Raw genomic sequence first — 21,539 nt, forward strand, 5'->3', positions numbered from 1 at the left:
CTACTGTACAGATAGATGAACGCGAAGCTATAAAGCACATACTATTGACTCTTGCCAATACTTGTACATTTGCAGCATACTCCACGCATGCGCGTGTGTATGTGCTATATAAATATAAACGAAACAATCGATCAGTTGATTGCTAGTGCCAATGCAGGAAGCGACTTAAATTCCTTGAAGATCATAGTTAAATGCTCGCGAACTATGTGGCTGTGCGTGAGAATTCTTCCATCGGCTGACCGAGTAGACACACTGTGAAAAAATTAGCAATAATTTACAAATTAAACATGAGAATCGTCTTCGAGTATTCGAACATAGCATAAGATGTTCAATGCATTTAAGCACACATTTATACACGCACACAAACACAAACGTATATGTGTACATTGATGAAATGCTCATAGACGCGTTTATTGGCATTAGTGTGCGTGTATGCGTGTATGCATGTGTGTGTCATGCAAAAACTGCTAACAAGATGATGCGAGCATATTTGCTCGCTTATAAAAGCAGCGAACATGCATTGCTTCGGAATGATTTCCAAGAAGTCCACAATCGCATCTTGGCAAGCTGCAGGTTAGTTGCCCACTGAGTGGAGTGATGTTAATAAGGCGTCTCATAAATTACCGCCATTTACACGAGATCACAGTTGAGACGCCGTGACAAACTTACCGCTGCAACGGCACTCGGGCAGCGCAAAATTTAATATTATATAAATGCATCTGAATGCGCACACACTTACAAATGAGTGCCTAGGCACTAGGCGACATTGTGTACAGTAAGAGGCGAGGAGTTTGTGCAACAAGCGCAGAAAATGCTTAGGCATTTGGCGTCATCCTGTTGCAGTGCAAGCTCCTTATTCATATCGCGAGCGTTTTTGCTTTTTAATTCAGCAGAAGAATGATTCCGGGTTGATGCGCGCTATGAAATTTACATTGCACTTTAAATAAACACATACATATATATGTACATATGTAAGTAAGTATACGGCTTTGCGCATATGCATTGACAAAGTTTTGCTGAATAATTGATAATCGCGGATGTAAGGCTTTGCATTATCAGGCATACCCTGGAACACGTGAACTTTATGAACCAAATACATATGTATGTACCATTTTGGTCGAACACTTTTTGCCATTTTTCCGCTAGAGACATTATTCATCAAAGAATCGCAGATGTTATTTCGGTCCATTAAATTTTTCACAGACAATACATGTGGTACCCAAACATCAAGCTTCTTTTTATAGCCAGCCTCTTTTAAATGGCTCGAAACCGATTGATGATGAATGTTAAGCTCCTTAGCGATATCATGGCTGCTTATGTGACGGTCCTGGTCAATCTGTTCCATAATTTCATCGACTTTTTCAACGATAGGTTTCAACATACAATGTGCTTTCCAAAGTAAACAGGACTTTAGGAATCTAGCGCCCCCTGGTGGCGCCATCTATAAATCGACAGGTGCGTTAGAGTCTGCTAACTTAATTGATTGTCCAGTGAGAATTTCATGACATTTCATAGATTGGAAGTGAAGTTATTTAAGTGTCAGTATGTTTGTGTTATCGGTGCGAAAATGAGCTTCGAACAAAGTGCCAAGATTAAATTTTGTTTCAAAATTGGTAAATCTTTTACCAAAACGTTTCAATTGATGCAACAAGTTTATGGCGATGATTGCCTATCCCATAGCGGAGTACACGAGTGGTTTCAAGGTTTTCAAAGTGATCGTAAGGACATAAATGACATGTAGGCCAATCAAAATCGGTGATCACCGGAAATTCCATCGAAACTGTGCGTGAATTGACCATCTTCAAAACATCGACTTATCGCATTTTGACCGAACATTTGGGCTTACGAAAGGTGTGTGCACAATTTGTTCCGCACAAATCACGTTTTAACCATTAACCACTCCCCGTATTCACCTGATATGGCACCGTGCGACTTCTTCCTTTTCGGAAAAAAGGATTTGCTCAAGAAAAGAAAGCGTTATGAAGACGTAGAGACCATTCAAAGGAAGGATAAAAAGATCTTGTTTAAATCAAAAAATAATTTTGTTTTGCAAATATTTAACTGTGGATTCTTCAAAGATGTATAAATAAACCCTGAAAATTCCCAAAAATCGACTTTTTTTGAGGCACTAGCTGTGCCCTTTAGGTAACATTTTTAATAAAGCATAGAACTCTTTTTGGAGTATTAGATTATTTTAGGCAACAACAGCAGCTACATCTAACGAGAAATGTTGCCGATGGAAGTACTTGATTTCTGGAAAAATGGAAAAATGGTCGCCATTGAAAATGTTCTAAAGAGAGCTTGAATGTTGTTGTGATATAAAAAGGGTTGGAAGAGATTAAAATAATGGCAGCAAAGGGTTGTTTCCTATTTGACTGGAGGAGGGAAGTACACTACGTACTTCATTACTGCACTGAGTTTCTCATTGCAAGGTTGTGTCGTTGGACTTGCAACACAAACTACAACGTTTGCCATATTAGAAATATACTGAAGATATATAAATATAAGATATATACACTTACAAAGGATCTGAGAAGTGGTTTGATGGGGATAACGGTATTAAGCCACTACACCTACGGTGGTATGACTTTTATAGAGGCTTGTGAAATAATGAATAGAAAACTGCGAAAACGAAAATTCATTCCCAACCAAATAATGAGGCTGGTATAAAGAGACAAGATCTTCATAAATCTGCATTTACTACATTTGATAATTATATAATATATTTCTTTGGTTCGTTCAAGGTATATGTGCCCTGGAATTCTCCGGTGTGGAAAAGAAGCAAAAAAAGGTGAATGTTCAACAGATGAACTGTAAGAATTCGGAATTAATAAATATCCTTTGAATAATAGTTAGTTAGTATCATACCAAAGTGAGGATATGTATGTATATTGTAAGCACCGTCAGTTATTTTGCGTGGTATAAAGTGACATCAGACGGATATGAAGGATTAATCTAAAACGCCTGCGGTTCTCGATAACACCGAAGAGAGCTATAAGAAACCTTTCCCACTCCCGAACACTACTTTGTATAGAGGTCACAACTGCGAGGCCACCTAAAACACACTCATACATAAGTGTGTACTATGTGCGAATTGATTAATCATTGTAGAGAATATACTCGCCCATATGTAACTCCTTATTCAGTTCCTGCGTTATGAAACTTTGTAAAGCGGTGAGAGCATTTGGTAATGTTGTCTTTGTAATTAGATCCATTGCAAAGATAAATTGTTTAGATTTTGTACGCACATAGTATTCATATACATATACATACATATATGTGTAGATATGCTTAAAAACCAGCATATGCATGTAAACTCAGCGAGGTCTAACTGTCGTAAGCATCATTATCGGTGCCATCACAATAATTGTAATTATTTCTACTTGTATCACCATAACTTAAAGCTAATCAACATACCCGTACACTACGCACATTGCAAGCTAACTTGTCCACATACATAGTTGTATGTACATACATACATTCTAGTATATGCGTGCGAACTCTAAATAAGGCCTTTGCAACTTCTTCAGGTTGACTTTTTAGCAAATTGTGTGTAACCATTTAATAAGAGACAGTTTCACGAGCAGCTGTGTGCATTCATGATAATGACATAGGAAATGCGAAAATACTTTTTCGACTACCCAATGAATACTCCCACAAACACATAAATGCGTTTCGAAATTAGTTCACAAAAACAAATGCGAATTCGAATTCAAATAATCCAATTTGAATAAAATCAGGACTTTTTTTCACAATTTAGTAGCTGACCACGAGTCCAAAACTCTCGGCGGCACTCTAATAAATTTTGATGGTATCAGTAGAATAATTTGATTAGCGTTTTTTTATAAAATCATTAATTTTATAGGGCAAAATACTCAGGCTTTGAAGAAAAGCTACAAAAAGGGGCAAAATCTGGTCACTTTGTGCATCAATATTCATATGTGTGTGTGAAAAGGTGCGCATGCACGTAACATCAATGCAAAACGCAGAAAGCATTGAATTGCTGATCATTTGCCAATTCATCGCCAATGGGTTTTTGCGGCGCCTGAGATCTCCCTGCGATCACCGAAAGCTGCGGCTATGAATGGCATTTTCTTGCATTCCTCCAGCCTACAAAGAATTTAAATAATCGATGCATTCAAATAAAGTCACATTGAGGCTACCGAAATGTGTTATCCCGAATGGCATAGAGGCAGAGAGTAGGCATCGGATTGCTCAAGCAGACAGTTTGGAAGCTCGTGTATGCAGATGCCTGCAGAGGGGAACGCGAAACGAGCTTGGCTTGGAAGTATTTTGACCAAGGTAGAATGCGCGTGTTGACAGGGCTTTAGCCATTGTTATGCTCGCAGTCAGTATTGCTTATATTTTTGTATATTAAGAAAAGAAAACAATTATACATAACATATGTATTTGTACGAACATACATACACATATTTATACCTACTTATGTACACTGATAACTTCAACGTTTACAGCAACCGAAACAAAAAAATTGAAGCCACTCGTTTACCCCGATTGCCTTTAGCCTTTTGCGTATTTTGTCCATGTGCATTCTGTAGTACTAGATTATATTTATATGGTATGTATACATATCTCCTTATTTTGTGATAAAGGTGTGCCGCCAAACTCCTTTTTATGTCTTGCTTAGTTAATGAGATTCCTGTATATACATACATATGTATGTATGTATGTAGGTAGGCGAGCACAACTACAAATACTTCCACGATCAACACACCAACATAATCTTCAATTGAAAGCATACCATTCGGCGCAAACACGAATTATATTATTTTGAAACACACAACACGAAAAATCTCCTGCATCAATTATTATATTTTGTTTCAGATCTACATACATATGTATACTTTAATTTATACATGGTATAGTTCCAATACGAAAGGCAATGCATTGCCTTTATAAACAGAAGTGTGAGCTAAATTTTAAGCCTCTATTGGTGATCGCATTAATTTACTCTTTTACTAATTTTAGCTCAACTGAGAAATTAAGAAAACGAGCAAATACAGGCAAACAACCATAAAAGAGCGTGAGACCAGCTCAGCCACTCAAACCCCAATTGGATGATGATAAGAAGACATGATTTGTGCTTGATCGACTTTTTTCCGAGAAGTCATCTCAGTAGCTGAGAACGTCTACAGTCTCCACCCACTGGAGTGCTAACACATTAACAAAAGAAGATTAAGGGGATTAAAAACTGGGGCGTAGCGATATAAAATTTTCGTAGGGCTGAATAACCTTACCAATAACAACATTTGAAGAGCAGAAAGAGCTTGAAGAAGTTAAGTCTACGCTAAACACAAATAACGGCTTTAACGAAAGCACAATTGGCTGGCGAATGCAAAATTACTAAAGAGTTAAGCGAACAGTAAAGAGTTGGCGTTGCTGTGAGTAACCAAAGATATCTCAGAGCGTACTGTAAACATCTCTGAGTCGGTAGGTGCTATCTCGCAAATTATTGGCGTTGTGGAACCTATTGTATATATACTTATTTATACTCGTATTCTGTTTACAAATACGTTCACATATACACCTGTGTTGTTGCAGCAGTCGATAATTCTCCCAGACTTTTTAGCCGCCTTCTGTTTACAGACAATTTTTTAAAGCGTAAGCTTTTCTTTCATTATAGTGTAGTATTAGACTTAATACCTATATATTTTCGAATATCATATGTATATGTATATTTGCCATTGTTTGAGTTGGTATTTTCCTAATGATAGTAGAGAAGATCGGCAAGCCAACAAAGCGGCGAGTACTCGAACGTATCCTCGACACAATTGGACATTTTCCAGCAGCGATGTGCAGTGAAGCTTCGATTCGAACGCAATTGGAAGGCGGTCGGAGTGTTCACTTCATTGTCCGATTGTCTGCCGGTGCGTTTGTTTGATCGGTGCACGGGAATATCGCGTTTGTGCAAACAACTTTGTTGATATGGTATATGTAGCGGTACTACCGTGTTCAAAAGTTAGCAAAAACTGGAAAGATTACAATGTCACTCGGATATCTTGCATTGTGCTTCTTGGTTGGCAATCGTTATTAATTATTGTGATTTTTTCGCATTCAGTGTGCCCTTTGCACTTCTAAAGTGAAGTTACCGCGCGTTACATTGTTGAAAACCATCGGCTTGCGATCAGCAATCCACGACGGCATTTCTCAGAGGATCCGGCAAAGAGTGTTTGAATGAGTGATTCGAATTTCGGGAGGCGCGTTTGACGAATTGCGAAGCTGGTGTTCGGGAAAACTGCGTTAAAGTTATGCCTTCATAAATGTCGATATCAATTAAATAATATTGAATATAAACTTGACTGGTTTTAATGGCCTTAAGTTTCCCGATTAATGCAAAAATAAAAAATAAAAAGGTGTGTGTCTAATTTATTATATTACATCAACACGTGCAACTCGTTTAAATCTCTCCTACTTCGGAACACTGCCAGAGTTACATTGTACATATATTAGCAACCGAAAATTGGGGTATTTGAGTTTCTTGGAGCAACTCTTTATTATAAGTTAAGGTGGCTGTCTCAGGTATAGATGACGCAAACATTGGTAATTGTTGGAATGTCAACCATTTTTAATGAGTTCACTAATAGCCTCACCAGTCACACTGTCCTAGCAGAAACTTTAGACGCTCATAGATATGCAAGTGTGTATGTATGTATGTATAGGCGATATGAGTTATTGAACGATATGGTTGCGTTCTGATTTGCGAGGTAAGGCAACATCATACATACATATGTATGTGTCACATATACAAAGACATGTTTATGTAAATTATTGTTTAACTGGCAAGAAATGCGCTTCAAAAATGTAGTTTAAATAAAAGATAAGCATTCAACCTGTGTTGTTTATATTTGGCACGATCGAGGTATAGACAAATGTATTTCTCGGATAAACAAACGCATGTTCGATATCAATTTCAATATGTCGCTTATTTCCTTCACGTCGATAAAAATATTTTATTATCATTTATTAACAAAACACTTGCGTGCATGCACTGCACGTGTGTGCGTGTGTGTGTGTATTTTTGAATATAAATATGTACATATGCATTGGAAACTTACCTATGCATGTACATATGTACATATGTACATACCAATAAATCATCAATACATAGACGGGATGCATAATAAATAATTACTCACTTGCACTTATGTATGTATGTAAGTATGTACTCATGCACATGTAAAATGCATATACATTCATACATACATCCGCACATATGTCAATATGTATTACCTGTAATGCCATCAACGCACGTTTTATGTGTACAATCACCACACCGAGGAGCATTTCACCGTTTCGCGGGTACAGCCCCGGCATGTCTTGCGCCCTTATCACTTTAATTGTTTATTTGGTTCTTATTTGCTCTCAAGTGTTGGCACTTTAGTTATATTATTTTTGTAAGTATTTATCTTTGAGTTTTTTGTAAGAAAGTGCGTTGCAGTCCGAAGCAAAGCTCCGTTTACAGACTTTGAACCTGTAACAGTGTCATTAAGGCCTTCGACACTTGCACTCACACAGATTGAATGTGTAGACAAGTTCATCACTATCTCAAGGTGTACCTATGCGGAATTCGAAAGCTGGGAACAAATAATGCAGTTTTGACATTATAACGGTATATCGATTTCATATATTGTTATATTGGTTAGTCGAAAAAGTTTTTTCGTATATATAGTATAAATAAGTCCTAAGTTCTAAGTAAATACAGCCCAAAACGGCAAATAAGGCTAAAAGTTAGGCACACATCTTATGTGCTTGCCTTAAATGAGAGTAATGCTAACAAAAAAGCTTCTGCCTGCACATCCATCACTGATGTAAATATAAAAATATGCACAGGGTTTGTCCGGAAAGTAATAGGACTGAGTCGATTTAAAAAAAAATTTTTGGACCAATCGTAACCATTCTTTAAAAACTTTCAAAATAGACTCCTTCTGTGTCGTTGCAGCGCTTCTCCGTAATAGCCTTGAGAGCAGTGGTGTATGCTGCTTGGATCCCCTCTTTGGTTTCAAAGTGCTTGCCTTTCATCGGCCTTTTCAGGCAAGGAAACAAAAATAAGTCCGGGGGGCCCGTCTGGGCTGTAGGGCGGTTGCGGAAGCATTGTGATGTTAGGTACATAGGTGTTTATAAGTTGGAATCTTTTGCAATAAACCCAAGCTTTATTTTTTAAGCATTCTGCTTAAAATCGTCACCGACAAGACGCTGACGTCTTTGGCGAAAGCCGATCCTAGGCGCTGCTAGTTAGGTTATTTTTCGTTTTCCAACTCTGAAATTAGTATGCAAATATGCGCCAGTGTGTGTATCATAGTAAAGTCGAAATTACTCACAAATAAATATACTTTTCTGCTACTAAGCTTACGAAGAACATCTTTTTATTCTCAAATGATAATTTATTGCCATTATAGCTCGCAATCAATTAGCGCGTGAATGTATGTTGAATAAACGAATATGATTGCTTGTATTTAAGTATAAGTACTACGGTATTTACCTGTTTGAAAACAACAGGTTCCTTCAGCAAAGAAACTCTTCGATAAGAATGGGTATTTGATAGATAAGACTTCAGAATTTTATGAATAAATTTACATAGTATTCGTCAGCGTAATTCGTCATGCATATGCATGTATGTTGGTATGTTGGTATATTTTCGCAATACTCATACGAAAACCCATATACACACATGTACATATGTACATATATACATGTACATATGTACATATATACACATATAAGCAAAGGTGGAATACAGTTTTAATTCTTTATTTACAGATTTCGTTATCAATTTGCAAGATACTTGGAAATTGTTTCCTTCATACTCACTTACTAAGTGTATGTATGTATGTATGGTAAAGGTATCTGTAGAGGTATTTGTTGAAATTATCGATTCTGATATTCAATAAAACTTATAAAATTAGCGGGAATAGAGCATTAGTGTACTCGTAACAGGGTATAATATTTGTTTTGCTTGAACTTGAGAATGGAATGACTATATTCTAATATGACATAAGTCAGGATTAAAGAAAGCCCATTTACACTGAATAGCAAGACCCAGTCACTTTGCCGCTTCACAGGGCTAAGTTGCGACAGCTAAGAATAGGCTGGGTTGCACATACTCGGCAGGTGTAAGGAGTACCTGTCGCCAGCGCTTGAATATTCAGTACACTTTTTCCACAGTAAATCCATTGTTTAAACTGCAATAAATAAAAAGGCAATGTAATCAGTTCCGTTCGATATTTATATGACTTCCATTGAAGTTCATATCTTCGCCCCTCTTATCGCTTTGGAATATTCTTATTATGAGCTTTCTGTTTCTGAATAGGTGATATGTATGAGTATGTGTGTGTGTGTGCGTGTATTTATTTGTATGTAAATAGCTATCAATATAGGAGAATGCAGCAAAATATTTTGTATTTATATTCATTCCTTTACCAGGGTATTATCATGTTATTTGCTTACTTACGTTGTTGTAATTAAAAAAAAAAGTAATATGATCACGTATGCCTAAATGAATATTATTGTTATGGTCGTTCGTCACTGTTGCCTCACTTTTTAGTGGACTGTGTTTGCTTTCTGCTTAAATCATTTTTATTTACATACATACTTACACATATGTTTGTATATCTGTATATGAGCATTGTATCAGCTATCAATATTTACATACAATGGTACAGTTTCAAGTGGTTCGAGTAAATGATTCCCAATTACCTCAGCTCACTGATATTGCTAAGAAAAGTGTTAACAAATGTGAATATGAATCAAACACATGGATATATAATACAATATGTGTAAATGTAGGTGTGTCCATTAGTTCAGAGACTGAGGTTTCGGTAAGCAATTTTGTTTTGATGCCTTTAAGGTAATTAAGCCAGATTTTCGGATCAGCACTGTTGATAGTGCTGCAAATTCTATGTCTAATTCTAACTACACACTCAGTCTGTAATATATCTAGAAGTGGCATCATTCGATAATCATACCATATATGATCTAACTGCATTTTGTTCAAATCCGTACGAAATGGCGGTTCTAGAACAAGGAACTCTCGATGTCTCCAACAAATTCTGAGGAGGACTTCAAAAGTATGAAACAAAAACTCTCCGCCCAAACACGCACACACATTCATGTGTGTTTATAGTTCATCAATGCGTTGAAAACTGTTAAAGAAGAAATTTGTATCTAGTAATTGACGACACCGAAATAAGTCAAAAGTAAACGTTAATTTGACTTGACTACTGTGCAACATTCTTTATTGGTTCATCAGTAAAATGCGATAAACTTCAATGTACACAATCATAATTACGATGACTCTATATTTTCCGACCGTTAAGAATGCTCGGTGCGATGTCTTTGCCAGACATGTGTGTGAGTGAGTGTGTTTGTTTGCTTCTTCTCTGGTTTTTACAGTTTTATCATTATAATTTTGTTGTTGTGTCGTTATTTAGAGTTATGTTTCAGGTGTTGAAGTTATCTCAAAGTGTGTTTCCTTACTTTGGACACGTTCAATGCCTTCTTAAATCCCGAACTAATTAAAATGACAAATTGTTCGTTGAGAAATGGGTGCACAAATACATACATATATATGAGTAACATAAGTATATACTTAAATGTTTATACGGGAAGTACATGTGCGCTTAATGATTTCTTGTCAGCATTTGTCCGGGCGACGAACTGACTAAGTATTTGCTGGTAACTTAAAAATTAGCTGCCTATTCTGTCGGTGCGGCAATGAGTGGGCATCTTTGGCATTAACTTCAATCAGTGTTTATGGTCTTGTCATCTCCTAGAGCCACTAAGCTGGAAATACGATTTAAAAATTTAGAGGTGTCATGGCATTATGTCCGCAATAGAATATAGATGAACTATGCATTCCCAAAATTAGCTTAACAAACATACATATGTACATATTGTATGTATGTGTGTAAAGAAAAACAAGATTTAAAGGTATTCAAATATCATTACTAATTATGTACACATCAGATTAGGTCTTATGTAGATCATTTACCTTTTAATAGACAACATACTATATACAGAGTCGCTTTTGATCGTGGTTGAAGAAAGAGAACAGCGTCAAATGCCTTTGCAAAATCCGTTAAATTTGCGGTTTAAACATGTTCTGTTCACAGATGGCAGGCTCATGAAGAGACACTTTTACAAGCTTACTTTTTCCGATCCATTGAAATTTTAGGTCGATAGAATAGTGGAGGGTTCATTGTTCAACTTGTATTCTTCGGTATTAATTCTTTAGTGGAATATGAGCACAATATTTGTCTTTTATAGTCGAAGATATATATTTGGTGGTTCTGACATACGCGAAGAGAATCTATTTTCTTCAGATAGATTCGGTACTGACGCTCTCTTAAAATAACTTTTGAATAAGTGCAGGGATATCTACTTGCAAGGAATATATCTAGTCGTGTAGGAATTTCATTGTGCCAAATTTATGCTAGGGTTCGTTAAAAGCACGGATTGTATACCTTCATATTTATCACAATAACATTTGAAATATATATGTATATCTATAATATCTATGTTATAACTATTAATCTCAATTTTAAACCCTTCCAGACTTACGATGCATGTGGACTAGGAGTGGTTGTGGTAGGGTCGGAGTTACTTATGTCAAATAATCGTTGAGTCAAGTTTCGGTATGCCATTGTTGCTAGCAAATTATCAATCGGGTATTGTTGTTGCTCAAGTAGCATACGGCATGTTACTGGATTACAATAACATTTGCGTGATGAATAGAATAAATGCTGATGACAAGCACAACCGCAAGTATCTACTCAAATTAGCGACAAATGATTTGTTGGACGATGAGAGAATGTCTTTACCGGCTGTTGGGTCGCGAACAGGGTCTGCCACTGAGACATTTTCATATCAGCAAAACCTTGACCTGTACTGTCAAAAAGAGACACAACAAATAAACGCTCAATACAATTCCGTGGCACCAAGTGGCAGTGGTCCAACACCTCTTCAGTATTTAAACAATATTTTCGGGTTGAAAGCTCCGTCACAAACAGCGTTCGTACACCCAAATATCTCGTCAGAAGATGTTTTTAATTTGAGAAGTTTTCAGTATTCAAATGCGACCAGGCATTTCGAACCCAACCATTGCGATAATCAAGCTCAAGAAATATGTAGCAGTAATGTGCCCCAGAAGCAACCTCGCCTTTCTCTACTGTCAACAGGTATGCCAGCTGATCTGTCGAACCAATTCAATCAAGCGCCAATCGGAATTACCGCTACGTCTGCGTTGAAACGTGAAGGTAATACGAATGATTCATCAATGAATAAGAGTCCGCCGCGCGCATCTCTATTGGCAGCGACGCTGAATGAAATAACATACGCTCTACCGAAAGGGCCTGGAGCGACAGCAAACGCGATCACAACAGCCTCTGTTGCAGCGGAAGTCAAAGCCAGAGACGGAGTCAGCGGATCAGCGGTAGCTGAAAGTCCAGAAGTGGTAGCAGTTGAGGCGGCAACGACGAAACAGCCGTCAGCGATTTCCAGTCAAAATAACCCATCCATGCGCGGCATGCAAAACATTAACGGTCAGTTCACAATTTGCTACCTAAATTTATCTTCATTTTTATATACATACATATAATTGTTTGCTTAAGGTAACTTGTATGTATTGTTATATATACATGCATATGTACATGCTTATATACAATATTTTTTAGCTAATGTCGACTTTGGCTATTTTAATAGGTTGCTTGAAGGCTTTAATTGAAATGATTATATTACAGAGTCATCTCTTGGTTTTGGCATGTCCTTCTGTCCGAGCGAGGATTCAATTAGAAGCAGTATGCTTCATATTTAGATAAGAACTTCAGCTCGAATTCATTATAAGTCTTTACATAATAAAAAAAACAAAAACGAAGGGTATATTGCTTTTGGCAAATAGGTTGGATCTACTTAGTACTTTATACATACATATACGAAAGAGTTGGTCTCTAAGAACAATATTTCCCAGTGACGAAACCAAATGAACACTAAGATACGCCCTGATTGGTGGAAATACGCTGTAAAGATATATTTTAGCATAAGCCATGCGTCAATATCACAGTATATATATTTTTATATATACTCCATTGTGTATGTAGACCTGCAGTTATTCACACAAGAAGAGAGCAAGTTGCATTTTGCAAAAATCTAATAAATTCCCGAAGGCCTCAAATGGTTCAACGTTTAACCCAACCCTGGCCCTTATTTACTTTTTTTAATTTTTGGTCTGCTTATGAAAATATATATTTATAGAGTACACTGCTTTAAGTTAACAAATTTAAATTAGATTTTAATGTGAGTAGAAGAATCGGTTTTAGATTTTGATTTCGAAATTTTCGTCCCTGTTGAAGGCAATTGGCGTGAGAGCACTTCATTCTTCTTTTTCATATTCTGGTTTACGGACGAAAATTGCAATTATACATTCACCTAGGGATCAATTAAATTATGGTGTAGTGCAGGAACGCCTGCCAACATAACGGGTAAACTCGTTTGCACTACAACAATTTAGTGGCGCACAAATATTAGCCGCTTACAATGCAATTAAATCTTAATGTGCTTAATGCGCTATGTAAATGATTTTTCATACATACTATACGAGTACATACATACATACTTGTATGCATACCCAGCTGGAAAATCAAAATGCTCTCCTACACCAAAGGCTGCACCTCAGTGTCTTCTACGGATGGATTTGAACGGATGCACAGTTTGTTTATCGCCCTTTTTTGTTTGGACAATTGGTCAACGTACTGCTTATAGTTTTCCCTGCTGGGCATTTATATTTTTCTGTGCAAAGGTGTATGTGTGTTCATACCTATGTAGATATACATGCGTGTGTTGCTGCCGCTAAGAAGTAAAAATAATTGAAAATATCAAAATGGAATACTATACTTTGGCAAAGATAGCGTGTTTGAAAATTATAATTATTATGCCATTCCTAGCATGGCGGGGAGGGGGTTTCGACCGGCGCACAGAAGAATAGACAATGAGCCGGTGATACACATTGAAGTAGTCAGAGACCTTAATTAGCCAACAGTCTATTTAGTGTGATGTCCGGTCTGGTGAATCCATCTGTACGCAAAAGATTAAGCAGATATGAATATGTATATACATATATACATACTATACATACATATGTATGACAGTACATGCATGCAATCAACAGTGTTTGAGACTCCCTGCAAATGCCCGCAATGGCGAGTCGTAAGTTTCCTAAGACATTGGCCAAGTAAGCTTTACATCAAAAGAGTGGGTAAATAAACATATATGTATATACAGATATGTATATACATACATATTTAACTGCTTTCATTTAGCCGATATATTAGCATAAGTATGAAAACTAAGGAAAATATGCAAAGTGTAGAGTAGAAATTGGCTGGTTATCTGGGCAGAGCCATTGTCTATCGACGGTCAGTTGCTAAAGGTTAGGTTATGCTAATGTGGTAGACACGTGAGCCACGCATAGACCAGTTGTGGTCTTTCGCGTTTCCAGATGGAGTGCCGTTATGTAGTTCAGGGGAGGGTTTCAGGATGCCTGCGCTTGATGTGAATCTCAACAGGTTCTGTGGCCTTAATATTCACCCCTTTTCCCGTGTTTGATAACTTAAGGCCCTCAAATTTTTGAAGGGTTGTCTTGCAAGTGCGAGACAAGTGCATAAGAGATGCTCCATTATTTTCTTGGTTGTTCCTTGAAAACTGCAAAAGCTACTTTTGTGTTATAAATAATTCAGATATTTAGGGAGACAAAAAATGAAATTTTTAGGGAAAAATATTGATCATTATTAGCAATTATATAAAAGATAACTACGAGATCTGTGAGATGTAGGATTTATGATTTTGTTGAAGTCTGATTAGCAAAATGAAAATTGTAGATGGGAGGGATGTTATGGAGAATATGGACTGAATGTTATCACCGTAGAAGGTTTAAATTCCATCTGAAGCTTTCACTTTACAGTATGCAAACGAAACGAAATTAATATATCAGGATAGAACTTTGTCCTAGTATTCTTTTAAGGTATATAATCTTCCAACCAAAAATTGTCGAATTGTCTGTGAGTTTTTGTGTTGAAATTTGTGCCAAAAAAAGGGTAAAATCCGGTCAAGGGAGGTCCTTAGCCTCCGTATATTTAATATCAATATTTTCGAACTTGCTGCTGACTTCTATCGGTACATATTTGAGAAATCTTAAATTCAGAAAAGATCTCTTTCTAATAGCAGTGTTACTTTTTGCCTGTGATTGTAATTAAGGAATGCAATACTTCCAATTTTAATTCAAATATATACGAAAATCCCATATATAGTATCTCTTTACCTTGAGGGAGTATAAAATACATCTGATTTTGACGCTTCCTTAATTGCTGATAGAAAAATTTGGCCTTCCGTTCTATTTTCATTTCGTATCCACAAACATAAAATAATTGTTAGATAATTAGATGCGAGCTTATTAAATGAAATTGGTCTGCCGAGTCAGGTCCAACCCACATAACTGTAAAAATAAAAATTCGAATTTTTATGTTTCTGAAGTTTTGTTATTCTTCCATAGAAATTAGAGTTGAAGAGCTGTGCGCATATGGAGTTGTGAGTATATACGTTCAATTATGCATATACAAACATATATGTGGGGATTCATACTGATGTATATTCCAATATTATACATACGAGTGAGGATTTCAGATGTTATGGCTGTTTTTTTCGATTTTAGCTTCAATAAACTACCGTTCATGAAAAATGCCTGGCCTAAAATAATTTTCATATTCACAATTATGTACACATACACACACACACACACACCATGCATAATACCGAGCATTGGAAATAATTCTGGGTAAGTCCTATACATTTGTGGCGGCATACTCGCCAAATCCAAATCAGTCTTGCAATTCGAAAGCCGCAACGGCGCGGAGAACAGATGTACGATGTATGTACATATGTATGGATGTGTATGGGTGCATTTACGTATTTCGAAGGAAACGTGCGTACACGACAAATTATCTTCATAAATAATAGCGCCAAAATAAATGGCAAAAGAGTTGAATGGTCTCTCGGTCCATATGCAAAGGTAGTGCGCTTGTAGCCACCGGATGGCTATTAAATAAAATCGAGCAGACCTTGCGAATGGACGAGTATTGACGGCGATCAAGCGGTGATGTTTGCCAAAACCTGTTATTAGCATTTCCGCTTTTTATTATTATTATATATTTTTCGAACAGTTTTCTAGAAATAAGCCAATCATTTCCAAAGCCAAAGGAATATTTAGAATTTGCTGCAAATCTAGTTGTGTTCACGAGCTGTGCTAAATTATCCGCTGAGAAGACTTCTGCCCACAATAAAAATTGGTATTCAAATTAAAATGGAAATAAAATGGAAAGAAAATTGTAATTGAGACAAATAGCCGACTTGTACTTGATTATATGAACGAGAACACTATATTGATTTACTGATTTATTTTTTATTTTGCTAATTATTTAAATCATTTAAATATATACCCATATAATCTACCCACTGTAGGAATGTGATTGTGTTGCCTTTTATGAGCCTTTTTTCAGAGAGACTTTAATGGTGCTCCAACAAATTAGCAAAGCTGCCTTAGTGTGTGTGTGGGGCGAAGGACCGAATGCCATTATGAATATTGTACTTCAGAGTAATTGTAAATATGTATACTCTGTGTACCGCTACAAGGCGACTGAAAGGACCGCACACCACAGCGATAAATTATGATGTTCGCTTACATTTTTGATGGTGTTGCTGCTGCTGCTGCGGCACTTTGGCTCTAATTCGCCGCGCTGCGCATGCGGCTAAGCACCGGCTAATTGCGGACGCCAATAAAGCCTTCGCTTTCAACACATCCAACCGGTTCTGAGTCTTTAGATTTTGTTATGTCATGTCATGACGTGGTCCTGCCACGGCGCGCAGCAGAAGGCGCAATTCATTTCAAAGTTGAAAGCGGCGCCGTGTAATTAAATTGAGTAGCGCGCTAAAAATAATGGCTAATTTGGTTTTGACGTCTCCTGACATCTACATATGTTGTGTGTGTGTTGCTCTTGCCACGTCCTGTACTCGTACATGTGCATAAGCGCACTTTCGTGTTCATTTAAGGCTAATGGAGTGGTGAGACACCTGTTTTAAGCTCGTAACTGTTAACACATTTCATGCGATTTTCAATAAAAGCTTGTGGCAATTAGCATTTATCGAATGATCGCAAGGAATCATATTACATATACATATGTACATACATACATACACATATGCACCCACATATGCCAGAAGAGCAAGTGAAGACGCGCTGGTTTTCAATCTCCAAAAGCCTCCAGAATATTTCCTCGGCATTTGCTGTTTTTGTTTTTGCTCTCTGGTAGATGCCCGGTCTGCAAGCGGCTGATTTGGTGCACGCTTTCCCACACTTTGCAAAACTTCGCGAAATGAACTCACACATTGTTAGCCACGAAGGTTGCCGCCTCTAAACGAGCGCACGATGTATTGATATTCATTATCTTATATTTATATGCAACATATGTATGTATAATGTGCGCCGAAAATATTTGCATTCAAGGCAGTACCACTCCCTTCGATTCTCACACCGATTTGCCTAAGTGGCATCTTGAGATATACAGGGTTTGCCCGGAAAGTAATAGGACTGATTTTCTTCCGCCGCGACTGTACTTCGGAGCGAGCGCACCTACTGGATTCGGTAGAGGACGTTCCTAGCTAACGGACAGTGGTGTAAGCCGAAAATGCAGCGTTCGTTGGAGCAGAGGTACGCGATTAAATTCTGTGTGAAACTTGGTAAATCTGCGACAGAGACGGATCAAGCAGGCTTACCTAGATGTTGCTTTAGCAAGAAGTGGTGTGTTTCGGTGGCACCAGGCCTTTTTGGAGTGCAGGGAAGAGGTCGTTGATTAATCAGCATTATCCACCATAAACCGTGACGCCTTCAATGCTTGGAAATCGCGCTGGCAGTGCTGCAGGCGCAGAAGGAGCCTATTTTGAAAGTTTTTAAAGAATTGTAACAATTGGTTCAATAAATTTTTTAAATCCACTCAGTCCTATTACTTTCTCGACAAACCTTGCACATACATACTTGTACATATGTACTATATGTTACATATAAATAATGAGTATTTGACTTTTCGCGAATGCTTGAGTCAGAGTGCGTTATATACCCTCCACAAACAACAATATACTAAATGTACCAGGGGTGGGGGCGTGCTTCTGGTGTAGCACAGTGTTATTTGCTTTAGAATTTTAAAACTCTTGAGCTGGTGGTTTCAAATTTATGCGCATTAATTCTTCCATAAGCTTTTGATTTTTTTAATTTGTCAAAATTTATCCTCAGCTTATTAGCCTCTATTATAATTAGTATTTTTAACTGAATATGCATAGTTAATAAATCATCTTAAGCTCAATATATAATGAACTAAGAAATTTAACATAATATGAGGCTTCGTTGACTTTGCCGTTACTATCCGATAGAAACGCGTTAGGCTTCGTCAAATGAATAACTGCTTCACATAAACCACAGCGATTAGATAAGGCATTCGCTTACTTATAGTTATTTAGAAAGGGTGACCGTAATTATGCGTATTTTTAGCGTTCTGATCGCATTTACATATCAACAGTTATTTGCTGTATTGTATGTATGTAAATGTGAGTGCGCATGTCTGTTTGCAAATTTATTGCGCGAAACCACACTTGCACCTATGCACATATAATATGTGTGTATGTATGTATGTGTGTATGTATCTCCGTGAAGTACTAATATGCGCGTATGTACTTTGAAATAAATTTCTTTTAAGCTATTGTACGTGCAAGAGCAAGGTGCATATTAGCATCGCGAACAGGATTTATGACACTCAGCCGACACGAATACATATGTATGTGTGTATGGATGTATGTGTGTCTGCATTTGCGTACACATACGATTCAGCCACGAGAGCAGAAGAGCTGCATGAATGAACCAAGAAAGAAACCAAGCAATATGGTCAATAACAGCAAGAAACTCTGGCAATGCGTCGGTATGGCCAGATCGGAACGGCCATGGGAATATTTGTTTCTGTGCTACGCGTACGTTCCATTTAATTTGCATGAAACGTGCGGCACCATAACGTGCGCGGTAACGACGCACACTCGCTGGGCTCTGGAGATCGCACCAGTGATCGGTTGGGTCATGTTAGGACTACTTTGTGGCTGCGCGAAGCTTCGCCTGGGCGGTAACTGCAACCAATGGTAGGACAGGTACGAATGAGATGACTTCTGCCCTCACCTCGCCTCTTCTTTACCATCGCCTACTGGCCGTTGATGTGTACTTGCTTGTTCGTGTGTATATGTGTGTGTATGCCAATCGACAATCTGCTGCTGTCTTTTGTCTTCCGAAAGGCTATCATTATGATTATGACGAATATTACGTATATTCTTTTGCCTACATTTATTCTGTATGGTAATGCATAATAACACTTCCATTTATACAAACATACACACATACATACGTATTTGAGCTGCACTTAGAGTACACATTGTTGGTATAAGTACTTGTACATGCTCGCAAATAATAAACAATATATAATTGCTTCAATTAATAATTGTATTAAATAAATTGATGTTTGGCTTTGGACCAAGACTCAAGCACCTCATCTTCAGATTCTTTTGCGACAGAACTGTGGCAGCTACGCATATCGCTCTACTCTGGATTCTGGGAGTTAAAGCTGGAGAAATTTACCTTCCGGATAGTGCTCAAGTGGTTAAGGAAGATGGATACCGGCGAACTAACTCACGAACAAACCATCAACTCTGTTTTCAGGTTTTCACATAACAATAGATCTATCGCTGGAGAATGCAGTCTCCTTCTTAACATTAGCACCGATAAGAGGGTAGTGGTATCACCCTTATCTCGGAACTGCCTCGCCCTCGAGGCTAATTAGAAGTGTGAAGTCGAACTATGTAAATATGTAAATGTATACATAACCACCACCAGCTACGGTTGTAGTCAAGCTGAGAGTACCCAATTCGTTCATCTGAAATATCTGCTTATAGTTCGCGAATTTTCTTTTTAATTATCAACAATGTCCCAAACGGGATTAAGTACATTTCGTTTTTTGCTAAGGAACTTTAAACCGCCATGCTAAGGTTTTCTACTTCGGTCTAAGTACTTCGTTTTAAATGCAGATCCACACGTCTCCAATAAGTAAATTGAGCTATTTACTCACAAATCGCAAATTGCCACTTTCGTTCATTAACTCTAGCATTCCACCAATTGGTTGTTGTTGTCACTGCTTTGGAGAGCCCCGGCACGGCAGCCAACATAAAGTGACGATCCGTCAACGCCACAAAGCTAGACGAGAGACTACAAAATAAATGGCACACACACACACACGTGCATAAAACAAAGGCACACGCGACCAAATGAAGTATGTATGTTTGTGTGCATGTATGAGGAGCTAAAAGTGGTATAAGAGGCTGACGAGCAGTCATTGAAATAAGTGCGATGAATTATGAAATGGGTGTTATAAGTTTTGTACGGGCCAAGGGAGGGAAGTAAGAAAAGCTGTGGCGAACAAGGAATAAGAGAAATAACTTAATAAATAATAATAATAAATAGTAATTATTTGTCATAAACGCATAAAGTTGTTGTTGGTTTCCATGTGTTGGCTGCTGATTTAGCAGATTGCAATTTTTGTGGAGTGCGTTCTCGCAAGGTCAGATGATTCTACAAAAACGCATTTTCATTCTCCATAAGACTACAACACTAACAAAAGTGTTAATGCAATGAAGGCCCATGGAATTCGCTACTTGTCGTAATGTTAAGGATGTAGATCCACTGGCCACCTAATATAATTTATATAAATAAAGATCAGACTTTTAATCTTGTATAATAAATCCAAAATAAATGTGTTAGGTCTATAATTAAGCATTGGGCGTTTTTGACTCTCATTGATTTTGGGTTCGAATTTGAGTTTTTCATTTATCATTACGCTCTAGGAACCGTTCGTGAATTGAGTTTTTGACTATATGTGGCAGATCTTTTAAAAAGGAGATGGCTGTGTTCTTACATAAACTTTAGAAACTTTTCTTAAAATTTTATGGACCATTGATTTTTCGTAGAGGCTTTATGCAAGTCGAATACCAAGAAATGGAAATGCAAATTACAAAATGTGATTCAAAGCAGCTGTTTAGCAGCGTGTCTAATATTCGCCTATAATTTGCGAGATATCATATTTGATATTTTTAATGAGTTTACACCGTCGTGAATTGCGTTATATGTATGTACATATGTATACATTCATACTCATATACATGTCCAATGTACCTACATACATATGTATCTAATAAAAAATGCATGAGCATAAGATTTTATTCATGTGCACACGCGTGTGTGTTTGTATGTTGCGATATGAAAATACATACATATTTCGTTCTTGGCAGAAAGCTTAAAAGGAAAACAAAAAACAACAAAAAAAATGAACGAAAAATGTCTCTGACACGCAGCTCTGCATTTGCACAGCTTGTAGTTTTTCTTGGTAGTGTTCAAG

The 21,539-nt window shown here is 37.3% G+C and overlaps 1 protein-coding gene across 1 annotated transcript in view; it reads left to right on the forward strand.

The window, feature by feature from the left end:
* Positions 1 to 5,708: 5,708 nt before the first annotated feature.
* LOC120769692 overlaps positions 5,709 to 21,539 on the forward strand; it is a 28,222-nt gene continuing 12,391 nt past the window's right edge. Inside the window, exons 1-2 of the mRNA XM_040096819.1 lie at positions 5,709 to 6,725; positions 11,572 to 12,557. Coding sequence (XP_039952753.1) covers positions 11,654 to 12,557 — 904 coding nt within the window. The 5' untranslated portion in view covers positions 5,709 to 6,725; positions 11,572 to 11,653. The remainder of the gene's footprint in view (positions 6,726 to 11,571; positions 12,558 to 21,539) is intronic.

This window comes from Bactrocera tryoni, chromosome 2 (assembly GCF_016617805.1).
Source record: "Bactrocera tryoni isolate S06 chromosome 2, CSIRO_BtryS06_freeze2, whole genome shotgun sequence".
NCBI lineage: Eukaryota > Metazoa > Arthropoda > Insecta > Diptera > Tephritidae > Bactrocera > Bactrocera tryoni.